Source organism: Sorex fumeus, unplaced genomic scaffold (genome assembly GCF_029834395.1).
Source record: "Sorex fumeus unplaced genomic scaffold, SorFum_2.1 ptg000041l, whole genome shotgun sequence".
Lineage (NCBI taxonomy): Eukaryota > Metazoa > Chordata > Mammalia > Eulipotyphla > Soricidae > Sorex > Sorex fumeus.
The window spans coordinates 4,807,089-4,827,632 of record NW_026606098.1 but is presented as its reverse complement, the minus strand read 5'-3'; the positions used below and the strand labels follow the sequence as shown (position 1 = coordinate 4,827,632).

At 64.1% G+C, this 20,544-nt stretch overlaps 1 protein-coding gene across 1 annotated transcript; it reads right to left on the bottom strand.

Annotated features, from left to right (window-relative positions):
• Positions 1-539: 539 nt before the first annotated feature.
• UMODL1 (uromodulin like 1) lies at positions 540-18,250 on the bottom strand. Its single transcript, XM_056119640.1, is given in 18 exon segments — positions 540-721; positions 1,954-2,038; positions 3,156-3,315; positions 3,401-3,637; positions 3,896-4,041; positions 4,406-4,728; positions 5,772-5,942; positions 7,562-7,775; positions 10,026-10,138; positions 10,710-10,967; positions 11,415-11,495; positions 12,135-12,389; positions 13,785-13,892; positions 14,621-14,807; positions 15,276-15,397; positions 15,577-15,738; positions 16,865-17,107; positions 18,181-18,250. Coding segments are annotated over 18 exon segments (3,117 nt in total).
• Positions 18,251-20,544: the final 2,294 nt, after the last annotated feature.

The window sequence follows — 20,544 nt, the reverse complement described above, 5'->3', positions numbered from 1 at the left end:
AGGACTAGAGGCAGCGCCCTGGACGCATCATCTTTATTGTCGGGGGTGGGCTGGCAGGAGGGGTGTGGGTGTGGGGCTGGGTAGGGGGCTGGCAGGGGCCACGTGGCCACACGGATTCTGCCAGGTGCCATCCATCTGTCTGTCCCCTCCTTCTCAGGCTCCACCTTCTGGGACTGGCCATCCTCGGGCACTCCTGCCTGGCCGCGCTTGGGGGGACGAGACCCAGATGCAGCATGGTGGTGTCCATCCTTCCTGGGTCACCTGGGCTTGGGCCGACACCTCTTGGAACTCCTGAATGAATCAGGCACTGATGCGACACTCAGCCTTCTCCGGGTCACCCGGAGCAGGGGCACGGGGTACGGGGGCGTCCACCCAGATCACCTGGGGACTGACAGGGCCTGAGAGCTGCTCTCCCAGGACCCTGAGCCCGGGTGGGCCCGTGGCCGACCCTGAAACAGTCCTTACGGCTTTGGGGGATGGAGAATGATCCCACCGGGGGCCCCAGCACAGACCCGGGTGCCCACCTGCTCTGCATGGCCCTATGGGCGGAAGTCGTGGTAGCCAAAGCCAGCGGGCGGGACTTTGAGGTCGTACCCGCCGGTCACTTTCCGGCGGCGCTGGACAAGGAGCACAGCCAGCCCAGTCACCGTGACCAGGGCAGCCACCGTGGCCAGGACCAGGGAGCTGGCCCCCAGGCCAGGCCACACGGCTGGAGCATCTCCTGGGGAGAGAAGGCAGATGCCAGAGGGGGCATGGCCATCCCTGCCCTGAGCCCCCCAACACCCACCCCCCGAGCTTCCCGGAAGGGTGCAGGCCAGAGTGGACACAAGACCAGCTTCAGGTATGCCCAGGGGCTCCTGCTCCTCTCTGCCCTGCACGCGCCGGGTTCCAAAGGCCGCCGTTCCTGCTGCAAAGGACTCAGGGCTGTGGGCGACGGCCAGGGGCAGGCCAGGTGAGGGCCCCTGACCTGACCCCAACCCTGACCTGCCCCAGACCCTGACCCTGACCTGACCCTGACCTGACCCCAACCCTGATCGTGACCTGACCGTAACTCTGACAGTGACCCTGACCTGATCCCGACCCTGATGCTGACGCCGACCCTGACCCTGACTGTGACCCTGACCTCATCCCAACCCTGACCCAATCTTACCCCGACCCTGATGCTAAACCTAATGCCGACCCTGACCCCAAACTGGACCCCAACCTAGACCCCAACCCGGACCCGGACCCTGACCTGGCCCCAATCCTGACCCTGATTTTGACGTTAACCCGGACACTGACCCTGACACTGATCCTTACCATGACCCTGGCCCTAAACTTCATCCTGACCCTGACCCTGACCCTGGCGCTGGCCCTAATCCTCATCCTGATGCTGACCCTGGCCTTGGCCCCGGCGCTGACCACTGTGTCCCCATGCCCTCTGCTGGGCCACCAAGTGCTCCCACCTCAGAGCACAGCCACCACCATGACTCTCTCCGAGGTGCGGCTGCTGGGAGCACAGACCCCGGGAGGGAGGGGTCAGCCAGCCCCACCCAGGCGAGCAGCCTTGGCCACTCACAGGGCGTCCCTCCCACAGGCTCACTAGATACTCAAGCCACCTTGAAGGCATGTGGGGATCAGATGGGTGTGAGTGAGGGGCTGGGGAGACAAAGAGGAAGGAGGGAGGGAGGGGGAGGGAGGGACTGGAGGGGAGGGGAGGAGGAGGGAGATGGCGCAAAGAGGAAGGAGGGAGGGAAGGAGAGACGGAGGGGAGGGAGAGGGGGAGGAGAAAGGGAGGGGTGGGAGAGGGGGAGGGGGAGGGGCAAGAGGAAGAGGAGGAAAAGGCAGGCAGTGAGCCTCACTGCTGGGCTCTTCCGGGAGCACCCCACATCCTGGTGTCCACTTGCCTTTCGAGCACGTGGAGATGTTACTGGGCATCACTCCTCATGGTGCCCGAGACCGGCCACCACTCACCTTCCGCCCGAACGAGGGGCCCCCAGGATGCCTGGTGGGTGGCAATGCCGTCCCCAGTCCTCAGTGTTCGGACATTGCTGCAGTCCTGGGTGGGTCCGGATAGAGCCCCCCATTAGCTGGGGGGACAGTGGGGACTGGCAGGGGGTGCCCTGGGGTTGGGTGTGGGGGCGTGACCCGATGCCCATCGGGTGGCCTCACCCTGCTCCCACACCCAGCTCCTCAGCACAGTGGGGCCACTCACTTTCCAGGGACCCTGACTTGCTAAAGGACAGGAGATGACATTGATACACACATGTCACACACAACATATACACACTCACATATACACACATGGTCACACAACATACATACACTCATACATGCCACACACCATCACACACAATATACATGCACACACATATACAGTCATATGTGACATACATGCACACTCACACATGATCACACATGCACGCACACTCAAAAAACACACGTGATCACACAACATACATGCATACTCACATATACACACAGACATACACAACATACATGCACACAGTCACACATGACATACATATGCACTCATATGAATCACACACAACATACATGCACAATTACACATAACACACAGACATAATCACATATATACATACTACATGCATACACCCACATGTGTAATTGCATAATACACACTACATGCATACATGCTCACATATACATGCCACACACATGCATACTCACCTACTTGCATATACACACCCCATGCACTTGCACAAATATATGCACACACACGTGCACACCACAAACATGCCACAATATGTGTTCACATACTACACTGTATCCATGCATACACACACACGCCAATCCCTCACATCCACCCCTCAAATGTATGCACACGTACACCCCACGCTTGCACACTCACACACGCACATACACCCACACGCACGGCATGCACGCCCTCACAGGCACACACGCTCACACACACTCCCGGACAGACACACACCAAGGGTGGGTGGAGTCAGGCTGCGTCCTTCTGCCTGTTTGGGGACGTGACCCCAGCGCTGAGCCCGGGGGCCAGCAGGAAGGGGGTTGTGAGAGGCGCCCCGGGAGTCCGGACAGAGCCCGGCCACCAGCTGGGAAGGCCCCCACTGGCCTCTTTGGGCAACCCTGGTTCTCCAGGCGGGCGCCCACCACCCGGAGGGGAACCCCCACCCACAGGCACCCACCACCCGGCAGGGCGCCCCAGGCGCGTCCAGGCAGACGCGCAAGCGGCAGTGCAGGTAGACGAGCGGGTTGTTGACGAAGGAGAAGATCCTGAGGCGGAACCCGGCCTTGTCCGAGCCGCCGTTCTCCAGCAGGTCCGTGTGCGCGTCGGGGACCGGGCAGCTGCGGGGGGCCTGGGTGGTGAGCAGGGGAGCGCCTGCCCGGCGCGCCCCCGCACCCCGCGGTCTCCCCGTTTCCCTCCTCCCACCTGTTGTTGATGAAGCGGAAGGTGCGGGGGTCGCGGGCGTCGTGGCCGGGCGTGGCCCAGCACTCCAGCAGCACCACGCGGAGCCGGGCCTGCCGCGGCCGCAGCCCCACCTGCACGCGCACGTGCGCGCGCGCCGACACGCTGTGGTTGGGCAGCAGCGGGGAGTCGCCCGCGAACACCTGCATCTCCGTGACGAACCGGCCCGTGCCGTGCAGGTCCCCGGCCCCCGGGAGCTCCCTGCAGGAGGGGGGTGTGGGTGTGCTTGGGGCGCCCTGCCCCCCCGCCCCGGGCACCACCCCCTCCCCCCTCCCCCCTGCCGCAGGACAGCCTGGCTGCAAGGTCCTGGCAGCGGCCGCCGGCCGTGGGGGTTCAGGTCTGCCCAACAGAGGGGCTGGGGGCACAGACTGGCTGCAGGCAGCTCAGGTGGGCCGCGGGGCCCCTCCCCGGGACCCCCGAGAGTCTGCACGGGAAAAGAGGTGCACAGCGGCCGCTCACCCCCACTGAGGGGTGTAGCTGGAAGACACCAGGAGATGATTCCGGAAGGCGCAGTGCACGGGACTCAGGATGCGCAGGTGGTGCATGACGCCGCCCGCCGACGGGCCGCTCCTCAGTGTGGTCCTCACCTCCGTGCTGCTCAGGTTCTGGCGCAGTCGGGAACGTGAGCTGGACCCCCCAAGCACAGACCCCCCTAGTGCTGCAGGCTGGCTGGTTCACTCATGGGGGCGTGCTGGCTTGCAAGGCGAGGTGGTACGTGTCTGGGGGTCCCGCACTGGCACCACCCAACCCCACTAACACCTCTGAGTTCCTCCGGTCCCTCTTGCTAGCCTCAGTCCTGGGGTAGTATCCCACCCCTGGCCACTCTGACTATCCCTGCCCCAGGCCCTTTGCACCTACATCCTTGCTGGTAGAGCCTGTGGCTCCCTGCAACACCCCCACCCCGTCCCCCTACAATCAAGTCTCTTCTGATCCTTGGGGCCCCGCAGGCCCTGGAGGACCCGGCCTTACGCTCTGCACCACTGTCCCGCACTGGCCCCAGCCGGCCACCAGGAGCACGTGTGTGCTGTTGGTCTGCGTCACGCCGCAGGCCGGCTGCCCCAGGTACAGCGAGGACTCAGGGACGGCCTCCTGGCGCAGGAAACGCCTCTGGATGGCGACCCCGACCCTCTGGATCTCACAGAGGATGGACACGGCCGCCGCCAGGCTCAGCCGTGGGGCAGCCCCGGATGCTCCTCCCACAGTGCTCATCAGGGACTCCGAGGGCCCAGCTGTGTGGGCAGGGGGGTCACCTGCAAGGCGGGAGGAGGCAGGAGCTCAGGGGGGGGTGTGCCCTGACTCCTGCAGCTGCTGAGGGGTTCCACAGCCCCCCACGATCTCCCGCTCCTCTGGGGCTGTGCCCTCCCCTGACGCTCAGACCCTGCGGGCAGCTGCCCCCGCCCAGGGGAGAGGGGTGGGCCAGGGCCTGGTGTGAGGGCTCAGCCCGTCCCTGTGTGAGGGTCTGCCCGTCCCGCCCTCGGGTGAGGTTCAGCCCATCCCTGTGTGGGGCTCAGCCCGTCCCCGTCCCCTGGTGAGGCTCAGCGTCATTCCTGGCCTTCCCCGGCCGTCAAGAGGCAGAGCCAGGTCACAGAGCCCCATGGACCCCCGGAGCCTGTCCCCGTGCCACCGCTGGGGTCTCGCGGTGGCGCCACCGCCACACTCTGCCCCCTGCTGCCTTTATCGTCAGCTGGAAGGTGCCTCTTTCAGGAAGTTCTCCCTGATTGCACAGGTTGTGACCGTCTGTGTCCCCGAGCCTCCTGCCTCTGCCCTTCTCTACCTATGACTGTGTCGGGGGCAGATATGGGTCCCGGCCGTGGCTACTTTCCCTGATGGCAGAGGCCCCTTCGGCTCCAGCCAGCTGCATGAGCCCCCAGGTCAGAGAAGGGCTGGGTGAGGAGAGCCAGGGCTCTGCAGATGCGTGGAGCCGAGGGCGCCGAACACACGTGTGTGACACAATACGTGTGCCACCGCTTTACACACATAAGCCAAGTGCACATGTGTGCATGTGTGCATGCTTGTATTTGTACATGTGTGTGCATGTGGTATGCATGTGCACATGTGTGTGCATGTGTGTGTGCTTGTGTGTACCTGTATGTGTGCATGCCTTTGTGTGTGCATGTGTATGCTTGTGTATCTGTGTGTATGCATATTTATGCATTGTGTACGCATGTGTGCACATGCATGTGTGTATGTGTGTGCATGTGTGCATATGTGTGTGCACGTGTGTGTGCACGCACATGACACATGGGTCAGGAACGTGCCCAGGACATGGACATTATGGGGTTTTTCCAGGGGAAGGCTCTGGGGAGGGACCCCGGGACGTGTCGTGTGTGCTGACAGCTGTCGGGGGCACAGATGTGGGGCTGTCTGTTACCTTCACAGGGCCTTCCAGAATATTCCACGGGGCTCTCAGCTCCACCAGCACAGTCGCAGGTGAAGGAGCCCAGGGTGTTGTGGCAGACGGAGCCGGGCCTGCAGTCATGGTCCCCATGCACACACTCGTCGTGATCTGCACAGAGGGGTCACAGAGGCAAGGGCATGTCAGGGGTGTGTGTGTGTGTGTGTGTGTGTGTGTGTGTGTGTCCATATGTGTGTCTTTACGTGTGTGCATGTTTATGAGTGTGTCTGAGTGCATGTGTGTGTCGGTGTCTGTCTGTATGTGTGTGTCTGTGTCCATGTGTGTCTGCAAGCAGCTGCCGGAGGCATGGCTGGGGACAGTGCTGAGGGGCGGCTTGAGGTGGTCGAGCGGTCCCCGGGCGCTGCGGGGAATCTGGGCACTGTCCTGCTGCGGCTGCAGGTGGGGTGGACGGTCTCACCAGGGCCCCGAGGGACAGCACAGCAGAGAGGGGAGGGCAGCTCCCTTGGGCACCGGTGACCTGGGGTCAGTCCCCGCAAGAGAGACCACTGAGCACTGCAGATGGCAGCCCCCTAGACATGGAGCCACCCAGGCTGGTATCTGGGGCTGCAGGACGAGGTCCTGCCCTGGGCCCAAGTGTCCGGGCGTCCTCCTGAGGGCTGGTGCCCGCCCCATGCTGCCGAGCATTCCAGCCTCCTTGGGACACACACGGCAGCGGGCAGTTGGTCATTCCCTGCTCCCCTGTCCAGCCGCACTGAGGCCGTGTCCAAGACCTTCAGGGGAGGCCCAGAACAATCCTCCCCAGGCCAAAAGCATTGTTTTTTTGGGGGAGGGGGGCTCAAGAATGACTCCTGACTCTGTGCTCAGGGATCACTCCCAGCAGGACTTGGGGGACCCTGTGGGGTGCCGGGGATCAAGCCTGGGTCAGCAGCACGCAGGGCACTTGCATTGGCCCCTGTCGCGTCTCTCTGGTCCAGGATCATCTTTTTTGGGGTTTTGGCTTGAATCACACCCAGTGGAGCTCAGGGCTCGCTCCTGGTCCTGCTCTTAGGGGTCACTCTGAAAGGGCTCGGGGGACCAGGTGGGGTGTCGGGGATTGGACCTGGTTTGGCCACAGGCAAAGCAAGGGTCCTCCCCGCTGTCCTGTCACTCTGGCCCCAGGACAGAGTTTTTTTTAAATCTCCCGCCCCTCTTGGTAAGTGGAGGCAGCTGCCCCTGCGGCCCCGCCTCCTCTGCGTCTCTTCCTCATTCACAAGTGCCCCAGCGCAGGCCCTGTTGGAGGCTCAGCCCACGGAGCCCACCCAGACAGGGCACACTCGGCCCTGAGGGCACAGGCTCCGGGCAGGGGTATCTGCGGGCCCACCAGGCTGCTGCCGACAGCGCATGGACAGGTCAGTGCTGCCCTGGGCTCCCGGCATGTGTTTAGCAGCCTAATCGGAGCCACCAACATGATGCCAGCGGGCAGAGCACAGGGCCAGGGATGGTCCCCTTCAAGAGTGCTCGGTGGGTCTGAAGTCCCTCCTGCGACTTCCTGGTCTACCGGGTGGGGTGGGGGCAGGCTTGATGGGGCTTAGGGTACATGGGGGGCCTGGGAGACTATGCGGGCGTCAGCATGTGCACCCTGGCTCTGCGCCAGCCCCTGCCTCTCTATCCAGCTCCCTGTCCCTGCCCCCAGAGACCATGGCAAGACCTTGCAGGCCCCCCACAAGCGACCCCTACCCCGATGAAGGTGTCTGCCCGGCCACCTCCAGGCCCTCACAAGTGACCCCTACCCCCGATGAAGGTGTCCGCTCCGGCCACCTCCAGCAGCGAGAGGCCACGGAAGGCGGCAAGGAAGGCGGCCGACACCTCGCGGACGTCCAGGTGGGCGAGGACCAGCAGGAGAAAGTCCACCACGACGCTGCCCCCGGAGAGGCCGCTCACCCGCAGCAGCACCCGGCCCGCGTCCATGTGGCCCTGCATGGCAGCCGGCAGGGCCTCGCGCACCTGTGGGGTGACACGGGAAGGGCCACACCCGGTCACCTGCGGTCAACGCAGCCCGGGCCTGCCAAGAAGGTTCCCACCTCTGGGGTCTGTCAACAGGCACTCTCCCTGCATGGGACCCGCGGCTCCCAGGTCAGTCTCCTGCATGGGGTGGGCTCGCGGGACCCTCACTCAGTATTCTCTAGAACATTCCCTCCCTGTTCTCCTCCCATTCTTCCTCCTGCTTCCCGCCAGCCCGCAACAGGCTTTGAATGCAAGTGCACACACAGACACACGTAAACACATATACATACACACGCATACATACACATACAAGCACACATGCACACATACATACACACATGTATACATACATACACACATACATACACATACATACATACAAACACACACGCACACACATACACACATAAACACATGCACACACATACACAATACACACACAGACATACACATGCATACACATAGATACACATACACATATACACATACAGACACACATACACACAGATATACACACACCACACATACACTCACATACAAACATAAACACACATGTATTCACACACATACACACAAATATACATACACACAAATATACACACTTAAACACACTCATACACACACAAGTCACATACACTACCCATATACTCAGACACATACTCATGTATGTGCACTTGCACTTACATACACACATACACACTCACACACTCTCACATACACACACACTCACACAGTACACATGGGCACGGGCCGTGTGCTGAGACAAGGCTGGGCATGTTGGGCAGTGTCCACCTCCAGCCCAACTGACTCTGTTTCACCAGCAGACGCTGAGCCACCAGAGGGCCGCGCCCCTGCCAGGCCTGGGCCAGAGCCACAGACAGAGAAGCTGCTGCAGGCACCAGTAGCAGGGGTTGGGGGCCTGGGCGGGGGTCGCTATCAGGAGCTAGGGGGCAGGGGTGCAGTGTGCGGTTCCAAGGCGCTACCACACCTCGCCACCAGGTGGCGCTCCTGCCACCCACCTTTTGCCCTGCCCTGCCCTGTCCCCACTGTGCAGTCCCATCCCGCCCTCCTGCCCGCCCCACCTTGTTCTTCCCCAAACAGCAGAGTGAGAAAGGCTCCTGGCGAGGTGGATTCCCACCCCAGGTCTATCGTACTTCTGCTGCCCCCCACCCCAGCCCACTGGCCCTGCCAAGGGAACGGTGCTCCCGTTCCCCCACGGACCCCACGGGGCCAACTCCAGCCAGGGGTCTGGCCATGGACTATGGCCCATCAGAGCGCCCAGATTCGGGACAGAAACAATGGCAGTGACCCAGAGAGGGCTCCCCGGGATGGAGAGAATGTTCCGGAATCAGCCGGTTGGTGCTGATGAATGCTCACTGTAGTTGAGGGTGTCCCCAAGTGTGGGTCACCACACTTTCTTGTTGGTGCTCCCTAGTGGTGCTCAGGGTACAGGACTGTGGGGAGGGGGGGTCCTGCTGGGCTGGCTCGGCCAGGTGAGGCCCCAGGGCGTGTGCTGGGGGTTTCTGGCCCACCCCACAGTGCTCGGGAGCTCAGGATCCAGCCCGGGGCCACACGTCCAGCCAGGCCTTATCCTGGGGCAGGCCCAGGCGTGGGCGGACCTGGGCCATGAAGGTCTAGCCAGGCCCCCCATAAGCCCCACTGCTGTCCACACACCCTGCATAGCTAGCGGTGGTTTCGGGCCCCGGCTGAGGGTGTGGGAGCCCCGCGGCTCCCACACGTGTGGGTGGACCTGGCACTCAGGCCTGCGGGGAAGGGTTGCAAGGATGCAGGAACCCTGTGCCCCAGAACCAGGCCCCCCTGGCGCCCCCAGAACCAGGTACCCCCAGTGCCCCCAGAGCCAGGGCCCCCTGGAGCCCCCAGAACCAGGCCCCCCTGGCACCCCAGAACCAGGTACCCCCAGTGCCCCCAGAGTCAGGGCCCCCTGGAGCCCCCAGAACCAGGCCCCCCTGGCGCCCCCAGAACCAGGTACCCCCAGTGCCCGCAGAGTCAGGGCCCCCTGGAGCCCCCAGAACCAGGCCCCCCTGGCGCCCCCAGAACCAGGGCCCCCTGGCGCCCCCAGAACCAGGTACCCCCAGTGCCCCCAGAGTCAGGGCCCCCTGGAGCCCCCAGAACCTGGCCCCCTTGGCGCCCCCGGAACCAGGTACCCCCAGTGCCTCCAGAGCCAGGGCCCCCTGGAGCCCCCAGAACCAGGGCCCCCTGGCGCCCCAGGAACCAGGCCCCCTGGCCTACCGTGCCCAGGAAAAGCTGCAGGAAGGCCCGGTGCTCCCCGCTGCTCGCATTGCTGAGGGCCTCCGAGAACTGGACGTTGGCCACTCGGACCCGGCCCCGGAGTGTGCGGGCAGCTGCAGGGAGAGAGCAGGGAGGGCCGGGCTGTGCGTCTAGGCTCACACACATGTGCAGCCCGCCAACTCCAGAGGGCGTGGGACAGAGCCCAGGTCTAGGACAGAAGCTTCCAGATGATGCTCCATGTATCCTGTGTGGGTGTGCAGGGACTACGCACGTGGCTCGCCGGCAGGATGGTTGGAAAGCACGTGGGCAGTCGCGGGGGCAGGCCTGGCCACCCTAGGGAGCAGCCCCTCCCACCCACCCCCCAGGTCCTGCAGGGCTGTTTGGACACACTTGACTGCGCTCAGGGGTCACTATTGAGGAGTCAGGGATCACCTGTGGTGCTGAGGGCCAAACCCAGTCAACCAAGTGCCCACCCCTGTGCTGTCCACCCAGCCCTCAGGCCTCCCAGATGACCCTACCTGTCCCCCAGGTGGCTGTACCTGCCCCCCAGGTGGCCGTACCTGTCCCCCAGGTGGCCGTACCTGTCCCCCAGGTGACCCTACCTGTCCCCCAGGTGACCCTGTCTCCCAGGTGACCATACCTTCCCCCAGGAAACCTGTCCCCTCCAGGTGATGGTAATGGTACCTGTCCGGACTCTCATGTGCACTCTGGAACTTTCTACTCCGCACGCCTTGGCCAGGATCTCCAGCAGGTACAGGGCGCCAGGCTCCAGGCCCGCCAGCATGACCTTGGTGTTGGGGGTCTCCAGGTGTTCACGGTCCCCCCAGGGGGAAGTCAGGGTGATCTGGAAAGTGGGGCGCGGGGCCAGATCTGCCTCCCAGGCCACGTGGAAGCCGGTGCCGGTCACATTGGAGATGGTGATGGTCCCGAGAGCACTGGGCACTGGGCGACAGTGAGCAGCCAGGGCCAGGCGTGAGAGACCCGTCCCAGGGAGGGGACGGCTGCTGGAGCCCAGGTCTGGGGACAGCACAGCCACAGAGCCTGGGTGGCCAGCCCTGCCAGCCCCACCAGCCCCGGCACCAGGACCCCTGTCCCGCTCACCACAGGCTGGGGGCCCCTGAGACTGCAGGGGGCGTGTCGGGGGCGGCTCTGAGGGGCTTGAAGGTCCAAGGTCCAAGTTCTGTGGCTTCGGGGGCTCCAGAGGTGCCGCTGGTGGGACCCACGTGGGCCGGCTGGGCTGCCATGTCTCGTGGCCCGTGGGCCCCTGGGTGGGGCTGGGCTGAAGGGTGGGTGTGGCAGTGGCGTTGGGGGTCGGCCAGTGTGGGGCCCCCTGCTGGCCACCAGTGACCCCGGGCAGAGTGCAGGAGGCTGTGCTGAGCTCCTGGTCACCTGTGGCCTGGCCAGTCCCCATGCCCACGGCCCCGCTGGACACCTCCACCTCCTGGTCTGTGCTGGCCCCAGGCAGAGGCCCTAAGGTCCGGGACAGGCCTGATGCAGGGATGCCCCGAGGGGGGCTGGGGCTGGGCGCCGAGACGGGGGTCTCTGGGCCAGGTGCTGTGTGTGTGCTGACAGCTGGGGTCACCAGGCGGGTCCCGGGGGTCTGCGCAGCTTCACTGGGGCTGACTGTGCTTCCTGCAGAGAGACCCCTCAGGCAGGCCTGGGCTGACAGGAGACCCCCGTTTCCTCCCTGCAGTGCTTGGGGCTGACTCCTGGCTCTGTGCTCAGGGATTCTGTGTGGTGCCAGGGATCCAACCCCAGGTGGCCATGTGTAGGACCAGTTCCTCAACCTCGCTGTTGGGTGGGCCCTGAGGTGACCTCAGGAGGGAGTGATGCCAGGAGGGAGGTGACCGTCAGAGAGAGGTGACCCCAGGGAAGGACTGACCCAGGAGGGAGTGACCCCGGAGGGCGGGGGCTCTGGGAAGCCCGGGGCCTTGCCACCCCTCCCCCCCAAGTCCTGGTGAGCCCTCATGCTCTGCTTCCTCATCCCCCCGACTGAGACCCATGGGGACGAGACCGAGGGGTGGGGGCTCATGAGGGGCAGGGGCTGGAGGTGTCTGGGGCACTGGGCGACCAGTTGAAGGTGACCGTGGGCCCCAGGGGCTGGCTCACCGGTGCGGACGGTGAGTGCGGTCGTGCCGTTGGCCCCGCAGTCTGGGCAGCTGATCTTCACCCCATACATCACCCCGGCCTCCAGCCCGGCCACCTCCAGGGCCATCCCCCTGGGCTGGGCCGTTCTGAGCAGGCGAGGCCCCTGGAACAGCTGGACACAGGCCGGGCGGGGGCGGGCAGAGCCCCAGCCCCAGGACAGGTGGAAGCTGGTGTGGGTGATGTTGCTGATGAGGGCGTCAGAGATGGGAGGGCAGTCTGGGGATGGGGGACAAGTCAGGGGGGTGGGACGGCTCAGTGGGGTGCGCTGGGTAGCCGGGAAGAGGGTTAGACCCCATGGTGCGCCTGTGTTCTACCCCCATACGGCCCCCTGAGCACCAGCAAGTATGGCCCCCAAACTAAAAATTAATAGTAATAGCTAAAAACTACTTTGGACAAACTGGCAGGCTACCGAATGTAGCCTGCCCTCACGGCAGAGTCTGGCAAACTCCCCATGGCGTACCCAATATGCCAAATACCAGTAACAATGATGGGTCTCATTCTCCTAACTCTGAAAGAGCCTTGAATGTGGCAGTTTTTAAAAAATCTCAGGGCTAGGATGAAGGAGACGTTACTGGGGCCTGCTCGAGGCAATCGACGAATAACAGGATGGTCGTGATCGTGATCGTGAACTAAAAAATAAATCCTAATACAACCAGACTGACAGCCACCAGGTTTAACGCCAGCCGGCCACGGCGCTTGGGCAGGGACGCCACCTCCTGGCTGCGCGGGGAAGTGCACCTGGCATGAGCAGATCCCAGCCCATGGGCAGATGGGTGCCTCAGGGACTGCCTCCACTCGGGGTCCCAGCACCCCGGGATGGGCAGGGCCTCAGCTGTCCTGCCCCGATGACTGAGAGCCCCCAGGCTGGCCTCCAGCCGTGACCACTGCCTGGCAGGCCTGGGGGGCGGGGCGGGGGGGCAATTGGACGCCTGGAGAGGGAAAGTAGAGGGATGGGGGGCAGGCCTGGGGGACCGGGGCTGGCCCAGGCCAGGAGCCAGGCTGGACACAAGGAAGGACATGGACGTGTGTCCACACCTACCATGGGGAAGCCATGCATGGTGCGAATGGACGACGCTGATCACCAGCGTGACCCTAGAATCTGAGTGGGGGCCCCAGTCCTGGCCTGCCCCGCCCCGTCCTCCTCTGAGATCTGTGCTCATGTCCTGGGGGGCTGCCAGGCCATCCCAGCTCCTGCTCCTGGGGTCTGGATGCTGGTGAGCCCAAGCCCATCCCCCTCCACCAGCCACTGGCATGAGACCCCCATTTATCTCCTCTCTGCCTGGTGCTCGGTGAGCCCCAAAGGCCCTGTCCACAGGGCTGGACTCACCCCTGGGCCTTGGGTCCCTACCTCTTGGCTGCCCAGCTAAGCCACTCCCTGGGCTGTGACACCCCTGAGGGTCTCCCTCCCCCCCCCCCCCCCCCACACACCAGCTCCCAGACTGACCCACGTGCCCAGGGACGGGTCATTCCCACTGTCCCTGCAGGGGGCACTAGTGGGTTCTGGCATCTCCCTCTCACTGCTGGGACCCCCAGTGACCGCACCGCCCAACCTAGGGTGCAGGACGCAGGGGACAGCAGATGGCCCCGGCCCCTGCCCCCACAGGCCCCTACCTGGCCCGGGGCTGCCCAGCGGCTGGCAGTGATGGGACCCCTCCGTGTTCACACACAGCTGTCCCACCGTGCAGGTGCAAAGCTCCTTGTGCAAACATTCGTCCACGTCTGTGGGAGAAGGAGCGGGCAGAGCTTACTGCCAGGCCCCTCTTCATCCCAAGAGACAGGGCACGGGTGCGGGGCCGAGGGCAGCCATGGGAGGGACGCTGGCCCCGGCCCCTGGAGGCAGACCGGATGCTCGGAGCTGACCCGGGCACCAACTGGCCACACAGCGGCTCAGCCAGGACGAACAGCGCCCCCTGGCACCCTGAGCTTGGGTCCTGCAGGATGTCCGGTTCTTTCTTTGTTTCTGAGCCATACCCAGCGATGCTCAGGGCTGACTCCTGGCTCGATGCTCAGGGTTCACTCCTGACAGTGTTTGGGAGACCATGTGGGGTGCTGGGGACAGAGCCTGGGGGTTGCAAGGCCAGCGCCACCCCCTCCCCCCCTCCCCCAACGTGCTGTCGCTCCAGCCCAGGGATGACCAGTTCTTGACCTAAGATCCCAGAAACCGTCCCGCCTCTCGGGTAGATGCCAGGGACCACCCCAGTCACCAAGCCCCTCCCCAGACCCTCTCCCAGTGCCCACTGAGCGCGCGTCCCAGGGTGTCCCCTCCACCCTGTGACTTTCCACATGCCCGACCTTCCACATCCCCCAGACACCTCCCGCGTCAGTGGTGTGGTTCTCAGGGGGGCTGGACCCTCCCCAGCCCTGGGGACCTGCGCTAAGCTCTGGAAGCCAGCGTCTACCCGCTGCCCCCTGCCGGCACTGCCCAGCCCAGCCCAGCGGGGGCCCACCTTGCACCCCGACGCGGATCACTTCGTATGCCCGCTTCACAATGGCATCCAGCGCGGTGGAGACGGCGGCCAGGGGCAGCGGGTGGCTGAGGCCCAGCAGCAGCTGCGAGGTCGTGGTCGCAGGGTCCCCAGCGGCCGAGTGCAGGGGGTGCACCGTGCAGTTCAGGGGGCGCAGGGCGCTGCTGACCTGGGGGCCGGCAGACTGTCAGGAGAACTCCCGGAGCAGGGGGACCCGGCGCCCACAGAGACGGGACACGCTGCCCTGCTGCCCAGGAAGGCAAGGGGAGATGGAGCAGCCCAGGGGAGTGTCAGGGAGTAGGGGGGATGGCGTGGGGGGGCTCCCTGGACACCTGAGTGTGGGGTTGGGGCCCTCCCAGGGGAAGGGGCCGTGGGCCGTGTCTGTGCTCCCAGTGGACTGCAAATCTCTGGAGACGGCAGCCCCACCCCCGGCCAGCTCTGAGCCGCGGTGGACAGCACCGCAGACCCAGCAGAAGCTGGGTGGGTGGGCAGGTCTGCAGCCTGGCTCCCCCACACGCTGACCCGTGAAAGGGCTGTCCACACATGCCCAGACAGGAAGCCGCTTGCTGTGGGAGCCGGCCGCCCCCAACCATGGCGAGCCGGAGCCCACCTACCGTGGCATGGCCAGGCCCCCTACCATGGCGTGTAGCAGCCTCGCATGGCTGCGGAGCTGAGGGTCCACCTGCTGCAGCTCGGCGAAGCTCATCTTCACCAGGAAGGTCACGTTGTACCAGGATGTGCCCGGGGCCTCCTGCATAGCTGCCCAAAGCATGGCCACTGAGGGAGGGGGCAGGAGCCGTGGGGGGCCTCCAGCCCGGCTCTCAGTCCTCAGATAATGTCCAGCCCCTCACTCTGAGGGAGGCTCTGGACCCCACCCTCCTCTGCACACTAGGTCCGACACCCCTGCATCTAGTGGGCTCCCAGGACATACTCCCTACCTGGAGGCTTGGGGGCCACACAGCCTGGGCCACCAGGCAAGGGGCAGCACTTCCAAAGCCCAGGACAGTCCATGTCCAGGCTGCAGGACAGGGCGGCCTCACCGCGCCCCACCATGGGACAGACCCCGGGTCTCGAGGCGAACTCCAGGGAGCGGTTCAGAGCTGGAGCAGAGAGGGGGCCGAGGGGGCCGAGGGGGCCAGGGAGGGGTGGGAAGGGGGCAGTGAGGGCCGAGGAGGGAGTCAGGAGGGGGTGGGGAGGGGTGAGGAAGTGTGGGAGTGGGGAGGGGAAATGCGGGAGGGGTAGAACAGGCAGGGGTGGGGAGGGGCGGCCGTCACTGGTTTTGAAAGCAGAACTGCATGTGTGCTGGCTCCCTCAGCCGGGGACCCCTTTCTGACCTGGGGGTGCTGATGGGTCCACAGTTTAACAGCCACTCCCAGCCGGACATCAAGAGGCCAGTTGCCTTCACCATCACGTGGCCTGACCACTATGGGCCCAACCCCCTGGCTGAGGACAGTCCTACTGGACCCAGAGTGTCCCCTTCCCTGGGCCTGTGGAGCCCAGGCGGGCACACCCCTCACTGTCCTGAGCACTGTTGGGCCTGGGGCGTGGGAGAGCAGCGTGTGCATGGCCGGGTGCGTGGGTAGATCATGCTGTGGCCACAGGCCTGAGTGGACACAGGGGTCCCTGGAGTGTCCGCAGGACAGCGCATCCCAGAGGAGGCTGAGCTCGGGCCCCAGGCATGGCGGGGGAGGGACTGCCAAGGAGAAGCTTCCAGGAGGTTCCAGGGCATCTGGTCTGGCATTCCCAGCCCCTGGTGAGCCATGGGAGTGTGGGAGAGGTGGGCAGGGGCACCCTCGTCCCGGGACAGGGAGGCCTCAGGACAACAGCTGGGCAGGACAGTGACCTGTGACCCCAGAAAGGCTTTCTGGGAGCCGGGATGCTTGGGGGTGGGAGGCAAGAACAGAGCAGGTTTCTAGAATTGCAAGGTGGGGGTCTCTAAGGTCACAGGGTGGGGTCTCTAGGGTCACGGGGTGGGGAGTTCTCATGACACTTCCAGGCCCCGGAGTCCCCCCAAAGGCAGGCCGGGGCACCCTCAGATCTGCCCTAGGCCCCAGGAACAGTCTCAGTGGAGAGCTGCCACTGCAGAAAGATCTGGAAGCTCAGGTAGGAGAGGGTCCAGCATGCCGCTCCAGGGACCATGGGGTACCTGCCCACCCCCTGTCCGCTCACGCAGGACACAGGGCAGCCGGGAGCCGAGGGGGTGCCCAGCCCCCCCCGCCCACTCACGCAGGACGCAGTACAGGCCGAGCTGCTCGAAGCCCTCGCAGCAGCCGGTCACGTGCCTGGCCTCGGGGATGCCCACAGCCCGGTACTGGGTGCTGTAGACAGTCTTGGGGCAGCGCCTCCAGGGGATCCAGCCGCCGCAGGGGGTGAGGGTCAGGCGGGGTGTCCGCACAGCCTCCACCTGCGGCACGCGCCGGGTCTGGCTATAGTTGCAGAGTTGGAAGCCCAGCAGGGACAGGCCTGTCTCTGGCGGGGGAGAGTGGGCGAGAGCTGGAGGTCGCACGCCCGTGATGCACGTGTGTCCACATGCACACACGCGTGGCTCCTACACGTGTCCACACACAGAGGCATGAACATGCATGTTCATCTGTGTATGCTCCATGCTCACTAGGGCACACATGCCCGTACACATGTCTTTACACGTGTGCACATGCATGTGCGTGTTCCTACACACGTCTCAGGGCACAAGAGGAAGGAGCAGCGTCTGACCCCCCCACCCAAGACTCACGGATGGACACAGATGTTGGTCCCAGATGTCCCTGGGGGGCTGCCTGGAGGATGGACCTCGGAATCACCCCCCCACTGACCCCCTGGGCCCCTGGGGTCCACTCCATCATGTCCCCCCGCCCCAGCAGGCACCCAGTCTCCAGACTCCCGGGCCTCACGGTGGCGGGATTGGAAGTGAGGCCACAACACAGGGACCCGAAGAGATGAGGTCAGCTGGGGGTGGGGGGCAGTCCCAGAGGCCTGAGGCCTGATGGAGGAGAAACGGACTCAGATGCGCCCGCGGGGGCATACCAGTGGCCCCAGGGTGGCCACAGAGAGGGTGAAAGAGGATCGGGGTCCTCTGGACCCAGCCCTGACACCACTCCCCCTCCCGGCCTTCGGGCAGAGCCGCTTGCCCACAGGTCTGTGGGGGGAGCAGCACCAGTGGGTTTGGGAGTGACCCGCCCTGGCACGGCTCTGGCACCATCAGATGGTCACCTGGGCCCAGCTGCCGCAGAATGGGTGCCCAGGGTCTTTTCCCAGGCCCTCCTCTCCCAGGGCAGAGGGACGCCTAGGGCAGCCTCAGTGAGAGCATGCTGAGGGTCCCGCCCAGTGAGGCATAGGACAGCCAGGGCGCCCCACAGCTCTGCCCCTACAGCTGCCTCGGCCTCGCCCCCGGTCAGTCTCGAGAGATGCTAGGGGGGAAGGGGTCCCACCACCACCTGAGAGCCCGCATCCGAAGGCAGCACCCAGACCTGCGCCAGCAGCAGCATCCAGGGCCCCACCACAGCCCTGCGGGCCGGAACCCGCCTCGGAGCCCAGGGACCCCTCACCTGTGAAGCCACTGGCCCGGCTTGAGCCCAGGGCACAGAGCAGCAGGAGGAGCCCACAAGCCCCGAGCATGGTGGGTGCAGGCAGAGATGCGAAGTGGCCGGGAGCTGGCCTTGGGTCCCTTATAGGACCGGCCAGGGCGTCCCCTCCCCGGCGGACTCTCTCGGGGTGCCCCCTCGCTGCCCCTTCTCTCTCTGGCAGGAGGACCGGTGTCTTTGAGGGCACAGGGGTCCCCAGCGGCCCCTTCCCTAGCCCCATCTCAGGTGACATGCTCTCGGCTTCAGACCCCAATCTCATGCCCCACTGGGCAGCAGATCCTGTTCCCTTATCTCTGGGCACTTTCAGGTAGAGAGACCGACAAAGTGGCCCCCGGCCCCGTGGGGACAGGCCCATGAAAGGCCAGGCTGTGTCCGGGCCCGCCGCACTGGGACTGTCTCAGGACCTGCATGGGGGAAGCAGTGAGGGAGCCTTGGGGGGGGGCAGGGGGACCCCAGGACAGGCTCCCGGCCCTCCCTCCCCCAGCACTGCAGGGAGCTCCTAGCCCGGCCAGCCCTGCGGGTCCCCGGCTCATGTTTGGCCGTTGCACCTTTGGAAACCTAGTGTGGCCCTTTTTTGTTTGGCCGTTTTGGGGTGGGGGCTCCCCAGGGCCCAGGAGGCCCGGCGCACCCACCTCCCCCCCCAGTGACTTTCAGCTAGCCAGCAACCGCAGCTCAAAGCAACAGAGGATCAGATGCTGCAGGGTCCCCCGTAGGGCTGGGGTCGGGGCCGGGGCGGGGGGGGCACCCTAATCCCTCTGCCCTCTCCCGCCCCCCCCCCAGCACATTGATCCCCGTGGCCCCACATGAGGCGGCAGCAGCAGTCTAGGAAACTGGGGTTTAGGGTGGGGTCTCTGTCTCGGCCTGGCCAGGGCACGGGGCGGGGGGGAGGGGGAATGGAAGGGAGCCAGAGGCTGGGGGGTGGACAGGGGAGAGCAGGTGGATTTGATGTCCACTTTTCTGCGGCCGCGGGAAGGTGACCGTCCATCGCAGAACCAAGGCTTGGCTGCAGTGGCCTTGCTCGGCCGCACACCCTTGCGGGAGGCTCCTGGTTGTCCCCTGGTGGCACCTTCACACCAGGAAAACCATCTCAGCTGAGAACCCCCAAGGCGCCTGCTGGAGGCTGGCTGTTGTATCATGAATGGTCACTGCTAGGAGGCAGTGAGGCGTGAGCCAGGACCGTGATCCATTTAACCCTTCACAGGCCCTCAGCTTCGCTCCCCCTCTTCCCACCAGCCTGGGAAGCAGCTCTCTCGCTCTCAGTGTAGAGTCAGAAGGTCTTGGGCCCAGGGCTAGCACGGAGACACAGCACTACCCTTCTCTCTGCCCACCTGCTCAGGCTCCGACCTGAGTGCACCAGGCCCAGAGTCCCACAGTCAGGGCAGGACCTGGAGACAGGGCAGTCCCGGGAGAGTCGGACACTGGCCTGATACCTGCTCTCCTCTGCCACTCACCACGCGGGCTGTGGGACCAGGGTCAGGCCTCCTGCCCTGTGCCTCCCTCTCCCCCGCATTAAAGCAAGACGAGCAGTGCGGGAAGCCGAGGTCAGTGAGATCTTTAGTCAGACTCAGATTCACACACTCACACTCACTCACACTGACACACACTCACACACTCACCCTCACACATACTCACCCTCACTCACACATTCATCCTCACTCACATTCACACACTTACCCTCACTCACACTCACACTCACACACTCACACTCATACAACTCACCCTCACGTACTCACCCTCACTCACACTCACACATTCACTCCACACTTACACTTACTCACCCTCACACATGCACACTCACCCTCACACTCACAATCTCACAACTCACCCTCACTCACTCACACTCACACACTCACACTCACACATTCACACTCACCCTCACATACTCACCCTCACTCACACTCACATACTCACACACTCACCCTCACACTCACACACTCACTCCACACTTATACTTACTCACCCTCACACATACACACACTCACACTCTCACACACTCACCCTCACTTACATTCACATTCACACACACACCCATATACTCATACTCACATACATATTCACATACAATGTTCACACACTCACTGATTCACAGTGAGATCTTCACTCTCATACACAATCACACATTCAGTGACATCTTCACATACACATTGAGATCTACACACACACTCATACACACTGACACTCAGTGAGATCTATACTCACACACACCCTGACACACTCACAATGAGATCTATACTCACACTCACACACTCGTACTCACGCACTCAGTGAGATCTACACTCACACTCGTGGTCAGTGAGACATTCTCCAGTGTGTGCTCACGTGTGTTGT